General features: G+C 44.0%; 1 protein-coding gene across 1 annotated transcript in view; it reads left to right on the top strand.

Annotated features, from left to right (window-relative positions):
• Nucleotides 1-4,305: 4,305 nt before the first annotated feature.
• LOC140196822 (receptor expression-enhancing protein 1-like) overlaps nucleotides 4,306-24,183 on the top strand; it is a 98,036-nt gene continuing 78,158 nt past the window's right edge. Inside the window, exon 1 of the mRNA XM_072256651.1 lies at nucleotides 4,306-4,493. Coding sequence (XP_072112752.1) covers nucleotides 4,462-4,493 — 32 coding nt within the window. The 5' untranslated portion in view covers nucleotides 4,306-4,461. The remainder of the gene's footprint in view (nucleotides 4,494-24,183) is intronic.

Here is a 24,183-nt window from a genome sequence, read left to right as displayed (position 1 = left end):
AATGTTGAGGCTTTATAAAGCATTGGTGAGGCCTCATTTGGAGTATCGTGAGCATTTTTGGCCTCTTATCTTAGGAAGGCTGTGTTGAAACTGGAGAGGTTTCAAAGAAGATTCATGAAAATTATTCCAGGATTGAACAGCTTGTCATGTGAAAAGAGTTTCATGGCTCTGGGCCTGTATTCACTGAATTCAGAAGAAAGAGGGGTGATCTAATTGAAACCTGTCTAATGGTAGAAGGCGTTGATAGAGTGGATTTGGAAAGGATGTTTCCTATGGTTGGAAATTCTAAGGCTAGAGGACACAGCCTCAGAATAGAGGGGTATCCTTTTAGAACGGCGATGAGGAGGAATTTCTTTAGTCAGAGAGTGGGTGAATCTGTGGAATTCTTTGCCATAGCCAGCTGTGGAGTCCAAGTCTTTATGTATATTTAAGACAGGTTGATAGATTCTTGATTGATCAGGGCATGAAGGGATATTGGGGGTGGGGCTAGGAAGGTGGGAGCTGGGGCTGAGAGGGAAAATGGATCAGCCATGATGAAATGTGGAGCAGAATCGATGGGCCAAATGGCCTAATTCTGCTGCTATATCTTATGGTCTTATGGTCCTATAGAATTTAAAGTTGCTGTTCCTCTCCACCTCTGATCCCCTGATCAGTACTGGCTCATGGACCTCCATTTTCCTCCTCCTGAAGTCAATAATCAGAGGATGTTGTTGTGGCACCACACAGCCAGATTTTCAATTCATCCCTATATGCTGATTTGCCAACAACAGTGGTGTCTTCAGGAGACTTAAATATGGCTTTGGAGCTGTGCTTAGCCACACAGTTCTTTGTCTAAAGCGAGTAGAGCAGAACGCTAAGCACACAGCTTTGAAAAGCACCTGTGTTGATGGAGATGGTGGAGGAGATGTTGTTCCCAATCCAAACTGACTGAGGTCTGCAAGTGAGGAATTTGAGGATTCAATTGCACAAGGACCTATTGAGGCCAATGTCTTGAAGCCTTTTGATTTGTTTTGAGGGGATGATAGTATTGAATTCTTCTTATAATGAGGCAACCAGAAATGAACACAAGTATGATCTGTCCAGAATTTTATAGAATGGCAAATATAATTGGTAGTATATTTGTTCATCTTTCCTCAGAGTTGGGACTGGAATCCCAGAACTTCCTCCCAACAACACCATGGGAGCAGCTTCATTGGACAGTTGTGGGTCATCACTACGTTCTTGGTTACAGTTGGAACTCAATAGCTAGCCTTCCTGGGGCACCCACATCCTAGAAATGAATGGAAGACTCCCATCCATCAAACAATCCCTTTGGCTCCCTACCATCAGGCGGGAGGTACCATAGCATTAGCACAAAAGCTGTTAGGATGGGAAACAGCTTCTTTCCCCAGGCCGTTAGACTATTGAACTCCCTGTCACTATCCAGGTCTCATCATGTATGAAGTACCAGCAGTGTTATACTGTTTACTTTTTAATGAATCAGAATCAGAATCAGGTTTATTATCACCGGCATGTGACGTGATGTTAACTTAGCAGCAGCAGTTCAATGCTATACATATCTAGCAGAGAAAAAATAATAATAATAATAAATAAGCAAGTAAATCAATTATGTATATTGAATAGATTACAAAACATGCAAAAACAGAAATACTGTATATTTAAAAAAAAGTGAGGTAGTGTCCAAAGATTCAATGTCCATTTAGGAATCGGATGGTAGAGGGGAAGAAGCTGTTCCTGAATTGCTGAGTGTGCGCCTTCAGGCTTCTGTACCTCCTACCTGATGGTAACAATGAGAAAAGGGTGCTGGGGTCCTTAATAATGAATGCTGTCTTTCTGAGACACCGCTCCCTGAAGATGTCCTGGGTGCTTTGTAGGCTAATACCTAAGATGGAGCGGACTAGATTTACAACCTTCTGCAGCTTCTTTTGGTCCTGTGCAATAGCCCCTCCATACCAGACAGTGATGCAGCCTGTCAGAATGCTCTCCACGGTACAACTATAGAAGTTTTTGAGTGTTGTTGTTGGCATGCCAAATCTCTTCAAACTCCTAATAAAGTATAATCGCTGTCTTGCAACACACATAAAAGTTGCTGGTGAACGCAGCAGGCCAGGCAGCATCTCCAGGAAGAGGTGCAGTCAACGTTTCAGGCCGAGACACTTCGTCAGGACTAACTGAGAGAAGAGTTAGTAAGGGATTTGAAAGTTGGAGGGGGAGGGGGAGATCCAAAATGATAGGAGAAGACAGGAGGGGGAGGGATGGAGCCAAGAGCTGGACAGGTGATAGGCAAAAGGGATACGCTGTCTTGCCTTCTTTATAACTACATCGATATGTTGGGACCAGGTGAAGTCCTCAGAAATCTTGACACCCAGGTATTTGAAGCTGCTCACTCTCTCCAGTTCGGATCCCTCTATGAGGATTGGTTCTTTCGTCTTACCCTTCCTGAAGTCCACAATCAGCTCTTTCGACTTACTGATGTTGAATGCCAGGTTGTTGCTGCGGTACCACTCCACTAGCTGGCATATCTTACGTCCTCTCATCACCACCTGAGATTCTACCAATAATGGTTGTATGGTCAGCAATTTATAGACGGTATTTGAGCTATGCCTAGCCACACAGTCATGTCTACATAGAGAGCAGAACAGTAGGCTATGCACACACCCTTGAGGTGCGCCAGTGTTGATTGTCAGCGAGGAGGCTATGTTATCACCAATCTGCACAGATTGTGGTTTTCCAGTTAGGAAGTCGAGGATCCAATTGCAGAGGGAGGTACAGAGGCCCAGGTTTTGCATCTTTTCTATCAGAATTGTGGGAATGATGGTATTAAATGCTGAGCTATAGTCGATGAACAGCATCCTGATGTAGGTACTTGTGTTGTCTGGGTGGTCTAAAGCCACATGGAGAGCCATTGAGATTGTGTCTGCCATTGACCTATTGTGGCGATAGGCAAATTGTAGTGGGTCCAGGTCCTTGCTGAGGCAGGAGTTCAGTCTAGTCATGACCAACCTCTCAAAGCATTTCATCACTGTCGATGTGAGTGCTACCAGGCAATGGTCAATAAGGCAGCTCACATTATTCTTCTTTGGCACTGGTATAATTGTTGCCTTTTTGAAGCAAATGGGAACTTCCACCCGTAGCAGTGAGAGGTTGAAAATGTCCTTGAATACTCCCGCTAGTTGGTTGGTACAGGTTTTCCGAGCTTGACCAGGTACTCCATCAGGACCTTCTGCCTTGCGAGGGTTCACTCTCTTTAAAGACAGCCTAACATCAGCCTCTGAGACAGAGATCACGGGGTCATCAGGTGCAGCAGAGATCTTCACAGCTGTAGTTATGTTCTCCCTTTCAAAGCAGGCATAGAAGGTGTTGAGTTCATCTGGTAGTGAAGCATCACTGCCATTCATGCTATTGGGTTTCACTTTGCAGGAAGTAATGTCTTGCAGACCCTGCCAGAGATGCTGTGCATCCGATGGTGCCTCCGACCTCGTTTGAAACTGTGTTGTAAATGCACCTTATTATTTATTAACTTATTTGTGGTAATGTTAAGGATGTGAATTATATGTTTTGTGTTTTGCACCTTGGTTTGGAGGTACATTTGGTTTGGCGGTGTACATGTATACAGTTGAATGGCAATAAATTGAACTTGAACTTGTAAAAAACACATTAAAATGGTGAGCCTTCTAAATGATGTGAGTTCTGTCAGCAACCAAGAACCAATTCATTGTCCACTGAAGTGATGCAGAGAACCAGCATCTGTTGGTCCCACCCAGCAATGCACTGCATACAGAGAGCATAAACTGCCTGGCCTCTGGGAAAGCTCAAATTCATGGTCGGACTGCTCAATAGAAGTATCTAAAATATAAGTATTGTTGTGTTGGGAGAATGAGGCAGCACAACACACAGCTCAGATGTACAGTCCTGAGTAAGGGGCTGGATCCACAACATCACCCGTCCATTTCTCTCCATAGATGCCGCCCGACCCTTTGAGTTTTGCGCGTTGCCCCAGGACCCAACATCTTGTTTCTGAAATGATGCAGCACACATTAACTCCATTTGGCCCATCGCTATTATGCTGGGAACAGGGTTACTGCAAGTAACCATGACAAAGCACAAAGCGCCCGAGAGGATTATTCCGGTTTGTCCTCCCGGATGATCACCAGCGGAGAATTAAAAGCACAATCTACCAGTTTATTCGCTTTTGCCTTATATGGTGTCCGTCGGGGGAAGAGTTCGGTTGCGAGAGAGGTTATGTAAATAGTGATGTAGGGACGCGCATTCAGCTTCAGCGCTACCCGCTGTCCTGCGTGAGAGGACATGGTTAAAGAATAGTCCTTATCTTTCTATGATCCCTTCCCGGAACACTTGGGCTTGTCGGTGAGGTGACGAAACATACAAATGGTCGAGCCCGGGATCCGTTAGAGAGGAACTCCTCCCTTGCTAGCGGACAAACAAACCCTTACAAGCGCCATGGTCTCATGGATCATTTCTAGACTAGTCGTGTGAGTATTGCAGGTTTTAAGATGTTTTATTCTCTCTCAAATGTTCGCGTTTATTATTTTCCCTCTTCCGTTCGATACTGCAGCTATAATGGAGTATTTGCGAAAATGCTTTGTAGTACAGCTCATTAGATGAACGCAGTACGCAGCGGCTGAATTATTGTCGCTTTCCTTGTTTATTTAAATACTCTTTTCTAACCTTCAAAATCTAAGCAACCCCGCCGCAAAAGAGGGGTTGTGTGTTAAGGAATATTTGGGGAGGGGTGTTTCGGCATTTGACAGGTCTATATTTAATCACAGAATGAATTACGTTCTCGCGTTACCAAAGACCCCGAATGAAATAAATGACAGGAGCCAGGGCTTCCCATAAATAATAAACACAAAAGAGATTCTGCAGATGCTGGAAATCCAGAGTAACACACACAAAACGCTGGAAGAACTCAGCAGGTCAGGCAGCATCTATGGCTAGGAATAAATAGTCGACGTTTCGGGCCGGGACCCTTCATCATTTTGCATGTGTTAGTCCCGTAAATGTCGTGAATTCTTCAACTGGCCATGTGTCTGAGACAGGCTCCGCGCTGACAGCAGTTTGAAAGGTGTGTGTGAGATTGACTGATAATAATCTCTGCAAATGCTTTCAATAACGACTTGGTCTGTGTTCAGAGAAGGAACTGAGTTGTGCGTGGGAGCTGATTCATTTGCTGATACGGCTCCGTAAATAAAGGCGGTGGATGAGAGACTGAAAATATCGCTGTCCGATGAAAGAAAAGCTGGTGTAGGGAACGCTCGCTCCTCGCTGCCTGCCATATCCGACAGGCAGGGAAGGGAGCTCTGTGGGCCAGCTGTACAGATCACAGTCGCATTGAACGTTATTTATAATTAGACCGACACGGATCCAGTTTCACTGGCGTGTTCGGTTAGGTCTCAGTGGGTCACAACAGCAGCTGCCGAAGATGGAGGTTGTTATTAAGGCTTGTACTCCTCTCCAGTAGTGCCCACACCCGCGGTTCGAAGTGAACATTGCACGCTCTCACTGTGTTAAACTATTTGTTTTCTTTTTAGCCCCGAAAACTTCGTTTTCTTTCTTCCAACGCTCCGGGGAAATCTGAGGCGGGGTTTTACATGTTCCCAATTTTATCTTTAGCTTTTGTCTGCAAAAAGTCGTTTGGCAGGCAGCCACACCCTCACCTCTCGTCGCCCCTTTCCTCCACATTTTTGCTTCTTATTTTGAAATACAACTGGGGGGAAAGAATCGCGCAATAAACAGGTTGACTGAGCCTGCTGCAGTTGGATTTATTGTTGGGTGTAAACTTGACTGCTCCGTCAGCTCAGGCTGTTTCTTTGTTTTAGTTTTTATTACGATGGTTAAATGACAGCAGTGAACCGCCAGTTTGCTGTGGGAGCGCTTGCGTTGCGGATCTCCGATCCCTGGCTCCCAGTGCCCTCCCCCACCCCACCCTCCAAAAAAAGGGAGTAATCCCAACATGAAATACTGAGATACAAATGACACTGGAAGTAAACCCCCTCCCACCCCACTTCGGATGATGTCAGACCTGCTGAGTGTTTAGTCACCTTCGTGAATGCAATTCAAGACTGCTAAAAGAAAGACCAGCAGATCCCAGCACAGTACAACCCACGGTAACACAACACAGCACCAAGCCTGGACATTCCCTCTTCTCCCCCTCCGATCAGGCAAAAGATACAAAAGCCTGTAAGTACAGCTTCTGCCTCGCTGTTATAAGACTATTGAACGGTCCCCTTGTACCATTAAATGGAATCTTTGCATCACAGTCTACCCTGTTATTACCTTGCACCGTTTTAACTACCCACACTGCCCTTTCTCTGTAACGGGGACACTTTATTCTGCACTCTGCTATTGTTTTCTTTGTGCTACCTTCATGAAATGACCTGTGTGGATGGCATGCAAAACAAAGTTTGTACCTTTGAACATGTGAAAATAATAAACTGTTGTATCAACTTAACAATTTAATTCCAACATGGTATCATATAAATTTTGGAAATTAAATTTGGTCCAAGTTTGAATAATAAACCAATTTACCTATTGGATCCTAACATATGCCAAACCCACCAGACCCCAACACAGCACAAACCCACCAGGCCCCAACACAGCACAAACCCACCAGGCCCCAACACAGCACAAACCCACCAGGCCCCAACACAGCACAAACCCACCAGACCCCAACACAGCATGAACCCACCAGGCCCCAACATAGCATGAACCCACCAGGCCCCAACACAGCATGAACCCACCAGGCCCCAACACAGCATGAACCCACCAGACCCCAACACAGCATGAACCCACCATGCATTAATGCAGCACAAAAATGCAAGGCCTCGACACAGCATAAACCCATCATGTTCCCACAACACACTGGATCCCAGCAAGGCATACGCCAATCAGATGACAACACAAACCTACTAGATCCCAATATTACAGTCCTTCTGGTGACAACACTCCCACAGTGCTGTTCGAGATGGTGTTTCTGGACTAGACTATGCTATTACTGAAAAGAGTATAAGATAAAATGGTTAAGTGCTACGAAGTGAGCACTGGTGAGGTGGGTTAGAAGGCTCGGGCTTTGAATCACTGAGTAAGCTAATGAGTTGGAAGCTGTAGGCCAGACTTCTGTACAATAATGAAAGAAAATATAGTTACGGTAGCTTATCCACAGTCTATTGTTTAGAAGATGCGTCCATGAAGGACAGCAACAGAACACTTGGAGAAGCCTGAAGCAACTTCCTTCAATAAATAGCATAGAATATAGAACAATGCAGCACATTACAGGTCTTTTCTCCCATGACGTTTTACCAACCTTTTAACCTATCCCAAAGTCAATGTAACCCTTCCCTCCTACCTGGCCCTCTATTTTTCTACCTTCCGTGTACCTATCTGAAAGGTTCTTATATGGCCCTGGTCTATTTGCCTCTACGACTACTGTTGGCAGGACCCATTACTCTCTGTGTAAAAGACCTATAAGATCCCACAGTTCATTCATACCACTAAGGATCCTGCCATTAACCATGTGTTGTTGAGATCACTTCTTAAATATTGTGTACCGTTGTGGCTGCCTTACATAAAGAAGCATATTCCTATGACAAGGGAGTTCCAGAAGGTTTGGCTTTCAGGGATGGTGGGACTTTAATATGAGGAGACATTGAAGAGTCTAGGATTGTATTCTCTGGTGTTTAAGGTGGAGGTTGATAGATTCTTGTTAAGTCAGGGCATGAAAGGTTACCGGGAGAAGACAGGAGAATGCTGTTGGGAGAGAAATGGATCGGCCATGATGAAATGGCCAGCAGACTCGATGGGCCGAATGGCCCGATTCTGCTCCTATTCTGGTCTTAAAGTTAAAAGATATAATGTCCATAGAAGGCTGCAGTGGGCAGAGCACTGAGATGAGGAGATATGTCTTCACTCAGATGGTGAATTTTTGGAATTCTCCACCCCAAAGGGCCCAGGAGGCTGAGTCACTGGCTTATTGGTCTTTTGCACTATTAATTTATTTTTATAATTGTCAGTAATTTTTATGTCTTGCCCGGTACTGCTGTCACAAAACAACAATTTTCCCAATGCATGCCGGTGATAATGGACTTGATTCTGATTCCGACAAATAATCTACTGGAGGAACTCAGCGGGTCAGAGGGAGGAAAGGGACTGCCGACGTTTCGAGACGAATCGCTGAGTCAGCACTGCACCTGCAATGTACACACTTAAAGGGGAGGGCTTGGTTTCATGTGTACATTAAGTATAAAGTGCCAATGACTGGGTTTTATCTGCGCGCATTAATCAGGACGGCCGTGGGATAGGCTGAGGGATCGGACGTCCCTGCAGATGTTGCTGCATCTGCCGAAGCAGAGCGAGTCCGGGTCTGGGTCTGGACAAGCACTTCAGTGCCTCACAGTGCACCTCTACAAATCCCAAAACCACCCCAATTCTTCCCTAATAACAAAACAGTCCAAATATGCGTCTGAGAAGAAACCAAATGCCCCGAAGTAATGCTGGAGTTGAGATATGGAGGTTTTAAAACAAGCAACATCGCGGCTGGACGAGATGTATTGATCGGCCAGTTCGCAGCAGTGGGCGTGAATACTCGGCGCTAACAAGGAATGAGATGCTGTGTCTTCGCATGGAAACCGGGCGTGGCCGTAAGCAGACCACCCAGACCGCTGGGGATTGCAACTGAACGGCACCGCCTTATGAGGCATTTTCACCGACTGCTCAGCAGATGTTTAACTAGGAAGGCGTCCTCAGTATTTGCTTTCACTGGGCTCTACATGGTCAGGCTGGAAGCGGCAGTTCGCCTCGCTTCCCCTTTCTGCCTCTCGCCGGGACGCTAATAGCCGCTCAGGCGTCTCGACGAGCCTTCGGGACGGAGGCCGCTTCCTGTGTACGGGGTCTTAGTGGCGAGCGCGGACCAAAACACTGAGATGGATGAAAGGGGATGGTAAGGGCAGGAGAAGTGGAAGCAGGTGTTTGTGAAAGGCTGTCGTGCCGGTCTCTGAGCTGGGGTCAAATTCTGAAAGAAGGCGTGTGCGTGCGCAGCGGGTCTTCCGCAGTGGCCTTTGTCGGCAAAGGGAGTCGAAGTTGGCAAATACATAATAAGTGATCAAATGGATGAATTTGATCTCCTGTCTCTGGTATCCCCTCAACCTCACACCATGATCCTCGCCTAGTTCTCGTGGTGGCCAGCATGGCTGCGTAGCAGGTAGTGAGTAGTCAGAGGGTAGTGACCCTCTGTCGGTCAGGGTCGGCCATGGATCAACAGACGCACACAAAGCTGGTGGAACTCAGCAGGCCAGGTAGCACGTATGGGAAAGAGTACAGTCGACGTTTCTGGGTGAAACCCTTGGATATTGCGTCCTGGCTGCCTAGATACGCAAGCCTGGCAGTTCGACCAAGCAGTTGCACATGTAGCAATCTCCCTCTCTCCACGCATCCGATTAACCCAAAGGAACGGCAGGGACCAATGCAGTTTGGCACCAGTGGCGTCACAGGAATGGCCTGTCAGCATTGAACTCAATGCAGGACTGCCTTAGGGAGTCCAGCTCCGGATTTTTCCCTGGGGGTTTACTCCCGAAGCCTTCTCCATGAGCGTGTATGGATGCAAGTCAGCGGAGGTTCGAGATCAGTTTTCCTTCTCCTACCTAGATGAACTGCCAACCACGGCTGACGAGCCTCGTCTGCTCAAAGCGGCTGGTTTTAAGGCGCCGGTAACCCGCCTTTCTCCCTTCTCCTATCGGTAGAAACGCTTCCGCCGGGCTTAGTAACTACACCACACGTGAAGGCCAGGAGCTAGACTTGGTTGTTAGATACTATCTGGGAGCATTTAATAGGTAGTTGGAGATGCCATCTCTAATTCCAGCCCCCCCCCCCCCGCTATAACAACCTTAGGAACTGTAACGCTCTACAGCACCAGGAATCGGGGTTCCGTTCCTGCTGCTGTCTGAAAGGGGTTTGTACATCTACTCCGTGACTGCGAGGGTTTCCTCTGGGCGCTTCTGTTTCCTCTCACATTCCATTTTCGTTTTAAAAACTTTTTTATTCATTATTATTGAAGATCAACAAAAACATTAAGTTAATCAAGTCAATATGTACAATGAGGAATTAAATTACCAAATAACTGATTAACAAAGCTAAATAATATATCAATAATAAGAAGAAAAAAATGAAGTGTTAAGAATTTTTAAGGGAAAAAAAAGAAGGAAAAAATGAACCCCTACTAATTAAACCAAAAAATCCCTGCTAACAAAAAAACGAGAAAAAAAACATTGGGAGCACAACCCTAGAGCTATACACCATACAAGCTTCCATAAAAGAAAAACATCAATCTGTCAACTCAAATCCATTTAAACAAGAATCAGAAGGAAACCATCTTAATTATCTCAGATCAGAAAATAGTAGCGGGCAAATGAACCCCACCTTTTCTCAAAGTCAAATCGAGGATCAAAAGTTCGACTTCTAATTTTTTCCAAACTAAGACATAGCATCACCTGAGAGAACCATTGTATCAAAGTGAGAGCAGAGGCATCTTCCCATTTCAATAAAATAGCCCTTATGGCCAATAATGTGACAAATGCAATTACATTTTGGTCTGATATAGAAATACCATGAATATATTGAAGGATTATACCGAACAAAACTGTCAATTTATTAGGTTGTAAATTAATTTTTAAAGCTTTAGAAATTGTAGAGAAAATAGATTTCCAAAAATGTTTCAATACAGAACACAACCAAAATATACGTGTCAATGTTGGTTTTACATCTATCACACTATCAACATTAGGAAACATTTTAGACACATTCCGAAGATGTGTGGGTTATGGTTAGTGAGTTGTGGGCATGCTATGTTGGCTGGAAGAAGCATGGTGACACATGTTGGCTGTCCCCACCCAGCACAACCTCGGACTTTGTTCGTCACTGATGCATTTCACTGTATGTTTTGATGTACATGTGACAAATAAAGCTGATCTCTCTTTAATCTAAACATCATCCATAAACACCACTACAAGCCACAGGAAAACACTGGCAACACCCATTTTATATTTCCTTATGACATGGTTGATATCTCTCTCTCTCTCTCTCTCTCTCTCACTCTCACTCACTCACTCTCTCTCTCACCACAGTGTGGGAATGCCTTTACCAGAAGGACTATAATGCCTGCAATGGGCCCTTCCCAATGGTAATAAATAATGGTTATGCCAGTGCTACGTAGATCCCTAAAATAAATTAGTGGAAAATGCCCAAGGTCTCTAGTCACCTTAGTGCATGGCGTAATTCGATCACCTAGGATGTGCCCTTTTCCCATTGTTACAATCAGGGAGGAAGGACAGGAGCCTTAAGACCCACACTCAAAATTTTTGGAACAGGTTCATGGCCTCTACCATCAGATTTCTGAATGGTTCACGAACCCATGAACATTAATTACCTCACTATTTTGTTCTCTTTTTGCACTACTTATTTTTAATGTATTTCTTATCCTATCTTACAGTGGTTTTTTATGTATTGCACTACAGTGCAAAACGACAAATTAAATCGGTGATAATAAACCCGATTCTGATTGGGAGTTCTTAAATGGTAGAAACCCAAGGCAGTGTCCCTGAGCTCAGCAACCTTGGCTAAAGGCATGCTACACACTGACAATTGCCTTCCTTCAGAGGGGACTTAATTCAATTCAAGTTTAATTGTCATTCAACCATACATGAATACCCATGAATACAGCCAAACAAGACAGCTTACTCTGGGGCCAAGGCACAAAACACAACACTAACAATCACATAGCACAAAGCACACATAGCACATACAGGATAGCAAGCACGTAGAGGTATTGGTAAGACACAGTCGCGCAATAAAAAAGTCCGGACTCAAGCCACAGTGGAGCTTGTCTTCTGCCAAGCCAACACTGGGGGCAACACCGACTCCAGCCTGGATGCTGTGCCACACTGTCCCCGGTGGAGCACATCAGTTCCGACGCCTCTCTCCTAGCGCTGTAAACAGGCGACTCTGAGGCTTGAGGCCTAGTCTTTGCACACACAATTTTGACAAGCACATGTAGAATATCAGTAAAATACAACATAGAATATATGTTTATAAAATATAACTGTCTTCTTTCACAGCTGGATGTAAAGTAGTACTGAGAAGTCTAGATCTTGTCCATTTTATCCTTGGTCACAATAAACATCAGGAAAATAAATTATCTGGAGAGGAACAGGAGTAAATTTATGAAGCGTTCCACATTATATGGGGTGGCACGGTAGTGTAGCAGTCAGCATAATGCTAATATGGCACCAGCTGTAAGTTTGGGGTTCAATTTCCGCTGCTGTCTGTAAGGAGTTTGAACAGCCTCCACATGACTGCTTGGGTTTCCTCTGGGTGCTCCAGTTTCCTCCCACATTCCAAAGAAATATGGTTAGGGTTAGTAAGTTATGTGTCGGAAACACTGCCACCTGGTAGATCCTCGCTGATTTAATTTGACGCATTTCACTTTATGTTTCAACGTGCATGTGACAAATAAAGCTAATCTCTCATCTTTTAAGTGCTGCAGGAACTTGGAAAGTCAGGCAGGATCTATGAGGGGAAATAAATGGTCGACACTCCGGCTTATTTCCACCATAGATGCTGGCTGACTTGCTGAGTTCCTTCAGCAATTTGTGTGTTGCTGAAGATTTCCGCATCTGCAGAATCTGTTGTGTCTCAAGTTATCTGACGATCCGATGTTTTCTGATGGCTACTTATGGGAATTTGCTGTGTACAAACTGGCTGCCATGCTTCCTATGTTGGAACGGTGACTCCATTTCAAAAAGTACATTATTGGCTTTAAAGGGCATGGGAGAAGCTGTGTTTGTAAATGTTGCTGAAGAACTGCAGACCTTTCCTTCAGGGAAGCCAGTGTACTGTCACTGCCAACTGTCAACTAGAGTAGACATTCAGCAGTGCTTTTAGTTTGATAACCAGGTACAATATACAGCCGGCTGTAATAGCACAGGCTGGTAGGAATGCTATAGCTGTTGCTGTGTAATTACTAGGTCACACAATGTCATACCTTGCATTGACTACTCACTGAGTCATAGAGAAGTACAGCACAGAAGCAGGCTCTTCGGCCCATCTATCCATTTCAAAATCATTTAAACTGCCTTCTCCCGTCGATCTGCATTGGGACCACAGCCTTCCGTGCCCTACCATCCATGTAACTATCCAAACTTCTCTTAAACGTTGAAACCCAGCTCACATGCACCACTTGTGTTGGCAGCTCATTCCAAATTCTCACAACCCTCTAAGTGAAGAAGATCCACTTCATGTTCCCCTTAAACTTCTCACCTTTCACCCTTAGCCCATGACCTCTGGTTGTAGTCCCACCCAACCCCAGTGGAAAAAGCCTGCTTGCATTTACCCTATCTATACCCTTCATGATTTTGTATACCTCCATCAGATCGCCTCTTAATCTTCTGTGTTCTAAAGAATACAGTCCTAACCTATTATCTTTATAACTCAGGTCCTCCAGACCCAGCAACATCCTTGTAAATTTTCTCTGTACTCTTTCAAGCTTGTTTACATCTTTCCTGTAGGTGGGTGACCAAAACTGCACATGATACTCCAAATTAGACCTCACCAACATCCTTGTATCACCAATATCTTACTACAGTACTCGACAGGTTTGGAAGCCTCTGTGGAGAGAGAAACAGAGTTAACTTTTCAAGACAATAATATTTCATCATAGTTGTTATTAATCTTTAAGTAGCGTCTCAGGGGTCCAGGACCTGTAAGAGTGAAGGGTAAACTTGGCAAGTTTTGGGAACCTTGGCTGACATGAGATATTGAGACTCTAGGCAAAAAAAATATGTATCAGGTTTAGAAGTTCAGGGATGAGATTATCCTTTGATGGCTATGTAAAGATTAAGAGTATTCTTAGAGGGAAATCAGGAGGGTAAAGAAGGTAGAGATAGATCTGGCAGGTAGGGTAAAGAAAATCTCAAGAGGCTCCACAGCTATATTAAGACTAAAAGGGTGGTTAAGGAGAGAGTAGATCCTCTTAAAGATCAGCAGGGCCACGTATGTCTCAATCCAGTGGGAATTTCAACAAACATTTCTCCTCTGTGTTTACTGAGGAGAAAGTCATAGTTACTTAAGAGGTAAGGGAAACAAGTGAATATGTTTTAGAGAACATTTGTATTACAGGGAGAGGGTACATATTTGCAGCTTTACAGTGCATTAAGGAGGGTAAGTCCACAAGGCCTGACCAAGTGCATCATCAGACTTTGTTGAAAGGCAAGAGAGGAAATTGTGGTGGGCCTTGCCGAGCTACTTACTTTATTGTCAGACCCCAGTGAATTTCCTGAATACTGGAAGGTTGCTGATGTAAGTCCGTTGTTTACGAAGGATGGAGAGGGCAAGCCAGGGAACTACAGGCAGGTCAGCCTGATATCAGTAGTGGGGGAATTCTGAGGGACAGGATCTACCAGCATTTGTAAATACAGAATCCGATTAGGAGGAGTTAATATGACTTCGTACATAGAAAATTTGTGCTTGATGTGTTTCTTGGAATTATTTGAAGAGGTAACCAGAAAGATAGATGAGGGTAGGGCATTGTCCGTGTAGACCTTTAGCAAAGCCTTCAAAGAGCTCGTGCATGGTAGGTTGATCTAGATGGTCAAGTCCCAGGAACTTCGAGAGAGCTGGTAAGATGGGTTCAAAATTCACGTGGTGGTTGGAAGCAGAGGGTGGTGGGTGAGTGTTGTTTCTTCGAATGGAGACTAGTGACTCATGGTGTGCTGCAGCAGTCAGTAAAGGGCACTTGCTATTGATAATTCGTGTAAATGGTTAATCTGTGAACGCACAGAGTTTGATCAGTAAGTTTGTAGTTGGTGTAAAATTAGGAGGAATTGTTGAGAATGAAGAAGGTTATCAAAGATTACGGGGGTATCTTGATCTGTTAGTGAAGTGGGCTGAGAAATGGCAAATGGAATTTAATACAGATGAGTGTGAAGTGGTGGATTTTAGAAAATCAAACCAGCTTAGGACTTATGACTAGTAGGGCCCTAGGCAGGGACCTCGGAGTACAAGTCCAGAATTCATTGAAAGCGGCATCACAAGTAGACAGGGTAGTAAAAAAGACAATTAGTACACTGGTCTTCTTCAGTCAAGGCATAACAGTACTGTATAGCTAGGGTACCTGAGAGTTTTGCACAGTAATATTATGTATTGCACTGTACTGCTACTGCTGAAAAAAAAAGAATTTCATGACATGTCAGTGATGATAAACCTGATTCTGAATTTGAAGGGAGGGAGTGGGAAGTAACAGAAAGACATTCTCTAATGATCAATAAACCAATTGTTTGGAATCAGGTGACCTTGCCTGGTGTCTCAGAGCTGGATGAGTCCGCACCAATGCCAACACCCCACCCAAGACACTACTTCTCTGCCCCCTGTCCCACACCCCTACTGTGGCACTCCACTCTCACCATTCCCAACATCTTTTGCTCCTGCCAGACTTACAAACTCGCTCTCCACTCCACGTTGACAAATACAGTACTGTGCAAAAATCTTAGGCATCCTAGCTATATATATGGACCTAAGACTTTTGCACAGCATTGTGGGGATAGGAGATGTGACATTTATGTTGCAGTTCTACAGCGTAAGTCATTGGTGAGGCCTCACTTGGAATATTGTGAGCAGGTCTGGGCCTCGTACATTAGAATGATATGCTGAAAATGGAGAGTGTTCAAAGGAGGTTCACAAAGACAATACCAGGATTGAACGGCTTGTCACATGAAGAGCGTTTGATGGTTCTGGGTCTGTATTTGCTGGAATTCAGAAGAATGAGGGGTGACCTCATTGAAGCCTATGGAATGGTGAAAAGCCTCGATAGAGTGGATGTGGAGAAGATGTTTCCTTTGGTGGGAGAGTTTAAGATCATAGGACACAGCCTCAGAATAAAGGGGAGTCGTTTTAGAACAGAGGTGAGGAGGAAGTTCTTTAGCCAGAGGGTAGTGAATCTGTAGAATTTATTGCTATAGGCAGCTGTGGAGGCCAAGTCTGTATATATATTTAAGGCAGAGGTTGACAGATTCTTGATTGGTCGGGGCATAAAGGGACATGGGGGAAAAGCAGGAGATCGGGGCTGAGAGGAAAAATGGATCAGCCATGAAGAAATGGCACAGCAGACTTGATGGGCCAAATGGCCTAATTCTGTTCCTATATCTTATGGTCTTATGGAAATTAGAGAGGAGATGTTATAGCGACTCATTAAATGCTTTCATCTTAACAGACTGAAAATGTCTGAAAGAGCAATGTTTGTACCTGCATGATTGGACATGGACATTCCATGTGGTTCAGTTTATTTTTCCACTGTTTGTTTTTCATTGCTAATGAAAAATGATGGCCTTTTAATTCTCGAATGAGGGAATGCACATCATGAACAATGCCAATGTTCATTACCTGAGGTGACTACCTTGTTAAATCACTGCCAGTGTCTCCGACCACCCCCCCACCCCTCCCACCAACAATTAAAACCACCTTCCTTTTTGCCAGACATCTCTCCAGTCAGTGGAGTGTTCACTTTGATTACCATTGAATGTATATTAATTAGGGCTTCTTTCTCTTTCCTTTACATATTTTTAGTACGTATGACATAGGTTTGGTTCCTTAAATCCATGCTAGGTATTATAGCAATCCTGCCTCCCCACCCCCCAATTATTTCACAGTAACATTCTCTCTCAATTCTCTCTCTCAATTTATAAACAAAAGAAAGTTTGCAGATGTTGGAAATCCAAGCAACACACACAAAATGCTGGAAGAACCCAGCAGGCCAGGCAGCATCCATGGAAAGGAGTACAGTTGACGTTTTGGGCCGAAACCCTTCGGCAGGACTGGAGAAGAAAAACTGAGGAGTAGATTTAAAAGGTGGGGGAGGGGAGGGAGAAACACAGGATGATAGATGAAACGTAGAGGGGGAGGGATGAAGTAAAAAGCTGGGAAGCTGATTGGTGAAAGAGACAGAATGCCATGGAAGAAAGCAAAGGAGTGGTGGCGGGGTGGGGGGGGGAGCACCAGAGGGAGGCAATAGGCGGGCAAGGAGATAAGGTGAGGGGGGAAAGGGGATGGGAAATGGTGAAGGGGAGGTGGGGCATTACTGGGAGTTTGAGAAATGCCATCAGGTTGGAGGCTACCCGAAAGGAATATTAGGTGTTGTTCCTCCAACCTAAGTGTGGCCTCATCATGACGGTGGAGGAGGCCGTGGATAGACATATCGGAATGGGAGTGGGAAAGTGGAATTAAAATGGGTGGCCACTGGGAGATCCTGCTTGTTCTGGCAGACGAAGTGTAGGTGCTCAGCAAAGCGGTCTCCCAATCAACGTACAAGAGGCCATACCGGAACACTGGACACACTATACGACCCCAAAAGACTCACAGTTGAAGTGTCACCTCACCTGGAAGTACTGTTTAGGGCCCTGAAAGATAGAGGGGGAGGAGGCGTAGGGGCAGGTGTAACACTTGTTCTGCTTTTATTCTCAATTTGTCCTTCCCTTTTGATTCTCCTGCCTCCTACTACTCCAAGAGTAATTTGTCGGCACAAATGAAACCAGATCATTCTGACTCATAGAGCAGGTGGGGTCTTGCAAACAAGTCAAGTCATGGTCTGTGCCAGTCAACAAGAACCAATGGAGCTATCTCCACTAACCAGCACTTAGTCTGTATCCTATTACATCACACTTCTTAAATGTAGTGAGAGTACCTACCCCCATCCCCTTCTGGGGCACTGCATTCACATCACAATCACTCTCTGGGTGAGATCTCCTCTAAGCTTCTTCTTCCTCAGGTTAAACTATGGGTTCAAGTCTTAGACAGTCCTGAAAGTGGAGATGTACTTCCATTGATCCATTGGCCCACTAACATGAGATGCACTTGCATTTTTATCTGGAAGTTTTACCTTTGGAATATCATTTGGATAAGGTTCTGGAACCTGGTGGTCCACGGAAAACCCAGATCAAGTGTCAGGAGCAGTTTAAGACCATAAGATATAGGAGCATAATTAGGCCATTTGGCCCATTGAGTCTGCTCCATCATTTCATCATGACTGATCCACTTTTCTTCTCGGCCCCAGTCTCCTGCTTTTCCTCCGTGTTCCTTTATGCCCTGACCAATCAAGAATCTATCGGCCTCTGCCTTAAACATACATAAATAATTGGCCTCCACAGCTGCCCGTGGCAAAGAATTTCACAGAGTCACCACTCTCTGACTGAACAAATTCCTCCTCATCTCCATTCTAAAAGGATGCCCTCTATTCTGACACTGTGTCCTCTTGTCTTAGACTCTTCCACCATAGGAAGCATACTCTCCACATCCACTCTATCAAGGCTTCTCACCATTCGTTAGGTTTCAATGAGGTCACCCATCATTCTTCTGAATTCTAGTGAATACAGGCCCAATGTCATCAAATGCTCTTCATATGACAAGCCATTTAATCCTGGAATCATTTTTATGAACGTCCTTTGAACCTCTCCAGTTTCAGCACATCCTTTCTAAGATCAGGGGCCCAAAATTGATCACAATACTCCAAGGGAGGCCTCATCAGTGTTTTATAAAGTCTCAACATTACATCCTTGCCTTTATATTCTTGTCCCCTTGAAATGAATGCCAACATTGTATTTGCCTTCCTCACCACAGACTCAACCGGCAAATTAACCTTTAGGGAATCCTGCACAAGGACTCCGAAGTCCCTTTATGTCTCAGTTTTTTGTATTTTCTCTCCAGTTAGAAAATAGTTAACCCTTTCATTTCTTGTATGAAAGTGCATGACCATACACTTCCCGACACTGTATTCTATCTGCCACTTCTTTCCCTCTTAATCTCTCTCTGTCCATCTGTAGCCTCTCTACTTCTTAAAAACTACCTGCCCTCCACCTATCTTTGTATCGTCTGCAAACTTTGCAACAAAATTATCAATCCTACCATCCAAATCATTGACACCGAGCGTAAAAAGAATTGGTCTCAACACAGACCCCTGTGGAACACCACTAGTCACTGGCAGCCAACCAGAAAAGGCTCCCTTTATTCCCACTCCTTGCTTCCTGCCAATCAGCTGCTGCTTTATCCATGATAGAATCTTTCTCGTAATACCATAGGCTTAAAGCTTGTTAAGCACCCACATGAATGGCACCTTGTCAAAGGCCTTCTAAAAATCCAAGTACACAACATCAGCCAATTCTCCTTTAGGTGCTACTGGACATCACTGCCAACAATGCTTTCAATCAATTTGCTGAAGATTGAGAGAAAAGGGATTGAGGAGCATCTCCATTCCATCTGCCAAAATTGGAACTACCTGGTGGCCAAACATTTTCATTCCGATTCCCATTCCCATTCTGACATGTTAGTCCATGACTTCCTCAGGGTGGAAGAGCAACACCTTATATCCCATCTGGGTAGCCTCCAACCTGATAACATGAATATTGATTTCTCCTTCCAGTAAAAATATCTTTCCTTCCTCTTCTATTCCCCACTCTGTCCTTTTATCTCTTCTTACCTGCCTGTCACCTCCCCCTGGGTCCCCTCCTCTTTCCCTTTCTCCTCTGGTCCAAACTCTTCTCCTCCCTCTCCAGCTTTTAATCTTTTCTACCTACCGGGCTTCAGCTATCACCTTCTAACTATCCTCCTTCACCTCCCCCCATTTGTTTATTCTGGTGTGTCTTCCCCTTTCCTTTCAAAACCTGAAGAAGGGTCTCGGCCCAAAACGTCGACTGTTTATTCATTTCCATAGGTGCAGCCTGAGCTGCTGAGTTCTTCCAGCATTTTATGTGTGATGTTTTGAGCTGTAATTTGCTGGGTTAGTTTTAACATGGGCAGTCTTTAACTTTCTTTTGCAAAACCAAAATAGTAAAAACAGGAAGCAATATATTGCCCTGACTAAAACCAAAGCAGTAAATCCCTCATAAACCCATGTGAATCCAACATATCCTTAATAACGACTGCAGCCTATTGTGAAAAATATGGAATTAAGGGAACTTGAAGGAAGATGATCAGGATCATAGACTCAAGGAGTCAGACCAGAAATAGTCCCTTCAGTCCAACTGATCCATGTCAACCAGAATGCTCCATCCAAGCTAGGCCCATTTGCCAGTTCTTGGTCTATAACCTTCTGAACCTTTCTTATCCATGTACCTGTCCAATTGTCTTTTAAAAGTTTTTATTGTACCTGCCTCAACCACTTGCTTTGGCAGCTCATTCCACATAGGTGTCACCCTTAATGTAAAGAAGTTGTCCCTCCGGTTCCTATTAAATCTTGAGTAACAGACACAAAATGCTGGAGGAACTCAACAAGTCAGACAGCTTCTATGGAGGGGAATAATCAGTCGATATTTTGAGCTGAGACCTTTGGTCAGAACTGGAAAGGATGGGGACAGAAGCCAGTATTTATCCCCTTCCATTTTGCTGCTTGCATCCTTCCTATCTATGCCCTGTCATTGACAGCTATGATGTTTGTCAATATTTCGAGTTGAGATCCTGCACAAGAAATGGTTCTGGGGGATATCAGAAAGGAATAGGTGACATAGAGGCTCACAAAGATGTGATTCTAAATCCAATAGAGCAGGAGTTGTGATAATAAATGTCCATCTTGATTATATACTCTTCGTGGCCATTATATTAGGTACACCTGTACACCTGCTCATTAATACAAATATCTATTCAGCCAATCAGGCGGCAGCAACTCAATGCATAAAAACTTGCAGGCAAGGTCAAGAGGTTCATTTGTTGCTCAGACCAAACATCAGAATGGGGAAGAAATGTGATCTAAGTGACTTTGACCGAGGAGTGACTTGTGGTGCCAGATGGGGTGGTTTGAGTAGCTCAACAAACTGCTGATCAGACTGACTGATTGGCAGACCACAGTACGTGTGCTTGCAACACTGTGTGTCCAACAGAGTGATCAGCAGCACTGGAGCTCCACATGGGACTGTCTTGTCTCCCTTTTTCTTCACCATTTACACCTCGGACTTCAACTACTGCACAGAGTCTTGTCATCTTCAGAAGTTTTCTGATGACTCTGCCATAGTTGGATGCATCAGCAAGGGAGATGAGGCTGAGTACAGGTCTACGGTAGGAAACTTTGTCACATGGTGTGAGCAGAATTATTTGCAGCTTAATGTGAAAAAGACTAAGGAGCTGGTGGTAGACCTGAGGAGAGCTAAGGTACCGGTGACCCCTGTTTCCATCCAGGGGGTCAGTGTGGACATGGTGGAGGATTACAAATACCTGGGGGTACGAATTGACAGTAAACTGGACTGGTCAAAGAACACTGAGGCTGTCTACAAGAAGAGTCAGAGCCGTCTCTATTTCCTGAGGAGACTGAGGTCCTTTAACATTTGCTGGACGATGCTGAGGATGCTCTACGAGTCCGTGGCGGCCAGTGCGATCATGTTTGCTGTTGTGTGTTGGGGCAGCAGGCTGAGGGTAGCAGACACCAACAGAATCAACAAACTCATCTGTAAGGTCAGTGATGTTGTGGGGATGGAACTGGACTCTCTCACGGTGGTGTCTGAAAAGAGGATGCTGTCCAAGTTGCATGCCATGTTGGACAATGTCTCCCATCCACTACATAATGTACTGGGTGGGCACAGGAGTACATTCAGCCAGAGACTCATTCCACCGAGATGCAACACAGAGCGTCATAGGAAGTCATTCCTGCCTGTGGCCATCAAACTTTACAACTCCTCCCTTGGAGGGTCAGACACCCTGAGCCAATAGGCTGGTCCTGGACTTATTTCCTGGCATAATTTACATATTACTATTTAATTATTTATGGTTTTATTACTATTTAATTATTTATGGTGCAACTGTAATGGAAACCAATTTCCCCCGGGATCAATAAAGTATGACTATGACTATGACTATGACTATCACCTGGGATTTTCACGTGCAGCTGTCTCTAGAGTTGACAGAATGTGGTGCAAAAAACAAAAAAAAAAAAATCCAGTGAGTGGTAGTTCTGTGGGCAAAGCACCTTGTTAATGAGAGAGGTCAAAGGAGACAAGAAGGTGCTGGTAACTCAGATAACCACACATTACAAGAGTAGTGTACAGAAGAGAATCTCTGAATGCACAACACTTTGAACCTTGAAGTGGATGGGCTACAACAGCAGAAGACCACAAACATACACTCAGTAGCTACTTTACTGGATGCAGGAGGTACCTAATAAAGTGGCCACTGAATGTACATCTGGAGAGAATCATTTGGAAGGTGTCAGTTGATTCAGCCTCTTGGCATATGCATTGGTTCCTCTCCCAACTACATTATTGCTGCAGGGATGCATTCACTGAAAGGTTTTGGCTTACAATATGTCTCTGTGTTACACAGAACAGTGACCTTAAACTGGATTTTCAGTCAGTCTGCTTACACAGTCAAAAATTATGCAGTTACACAAGGAGGAATATTTTTAATAGAAAGAAAAATGAAAAGTCAGGGTTTTATGTAATTTAAAGATATGTTGTAATAAGATCATACTCAATGCACACAGAATGGGGTTTCTGAGATCCATTGTTTATCTTGTTGCTGATATTAGCATAAGCTTTCATTTATCAAGCTCATGTACAATATTAGTAATAAAGGGAGTGGTTCTAAAGTTAAAGGTTCATTTCCCACTTGGGCGCAATTTAGGATGATGTCAGTGCCAATGTGGAGTTCTTCACTGTGATAGGTGCTGCTTTATTTAAAGAAACATTAGATTGAGGTCCTGTTTACTCAGGCAGATTAGCGTAAAAAGATTACAGGAAATAACTTCAATGACATGCACCACTATCTTCTGTGTCCTGGTCAATTTTTTAATTGTTGATTTAAAAAAAAAGTGTTAATTATTAATTAAGAAAAAAAGTACTGGAGAAGTCGTGACAATAATTAAATGCTGCATGTATTTAAATTTAATTAATCCTAAAAATATTAAGTATCTGAAACCTCAATCTCTCCCTCCCTACTCCTGCTCTCCGTTGAAATGAGCCTAATTATCCCTGAACTGAGGAAATAGATAATAGACAGCCATATAATTGGCTCATAGGTCAGACAAGCGAAGGGTAGCAGATTTCCTGCCTTCACTCAGCATTGAGCACATCTTCATGGAGCACTGCCACATGAAAGCAGCTCCACCATTAAGAACCCCCACCATCAGGACCATGCTCTCTTCTTGCTACTGCCGTCAGGTGTAGGAGCCTCAAGACTTGCATCGTCAGGTTCAGGAACAGTTATTACCCCTAACTATCAGGCTCTTGAATGAGAGGGGATATCTTCACTCGCCCCATCACTGAACTGTTTCCAAAACTAATGGACTAACTTTCAAGGATTCTTCATGTCATGTTCTCAGCATTTATTGTTTTTTACTTACCATTATTATTTTTTCTCTTTTCTGTATTTGCAGCTTATTGTTTTTTGCATATTGGTGTTTGTCTGTCTTGTTAGGTGTGGTTGATCATTGACTCCATTGCGTTTCTTTATATTTACTATGAACACTTGCAAGAAAATGAATCTTAGAATTGTATATGGTGACATACACAGTATGTACTTTGACAATAAATGTACTTTGGTGTTTGAACTTTGAACTGAAGAACATTAATGAACCAGTTGGGCTTTTCATCCAATCTGATAACTTCATGGTTACAACTACTTCATATAAGCATTACTTTCATATTTATTTAACTATTTGAATTTAAATTCCCCATCATCCTTGTTGAGATTCAAACTTTCAGCATCACCACCATGCCTCTATAAGGTGTCATTGACCACTGCAGTCAAGTATATTACAAGAACTAAGATCCCCTGGTTGGTGGCAGTGCTCAATAATGGCCTTGAGGGGAATCTCCCACAAGACTGCACTAATTTCTCTTGTGTGCCTTCCCCTTTTGAACATCAGGTGCTCGGGTGTCATTTAAAGGAAAAAATAGTGTTGGTGGTGGTGGAGGGGAATTTCATTGAAATCTATGGAATATTGAAAGGCCTGGATAGAGTGGGCGTGAAGAGGATGTTTCCTACAGTGGGGGAGTCTAGGACCAGAAGGCACGGCCCAGAACATAAGGATGTCCCATTAAAAAGAGATGAGAAGGAATTTCTTTAGGCAGAGGGTGGTGAATCAGTGGAATTCATTGCTGTGGAGGCCAATTCACTGGGTATATTTAAAGAGGAGATTGATAGGTTCTT

Source organism: Mobula birostris, chromosome 4 (genome assembly GCF_030028105.1).
Source record: "Mobula birostris isolate sMobBir1 chromosome 4, sMobBir1.hap1, whole genome shotgun sequence".
NCBI lineage: Eukaryota > Metazoa > Chordata > Chondrichthyes > Myliobatiformes > Myliobatidae > Mobula > Mobula birostris.
Note: the sequence above shows the minus strand (reverse complement) of the source record. Positions and strands in the feature narration are given on the sequence as shown.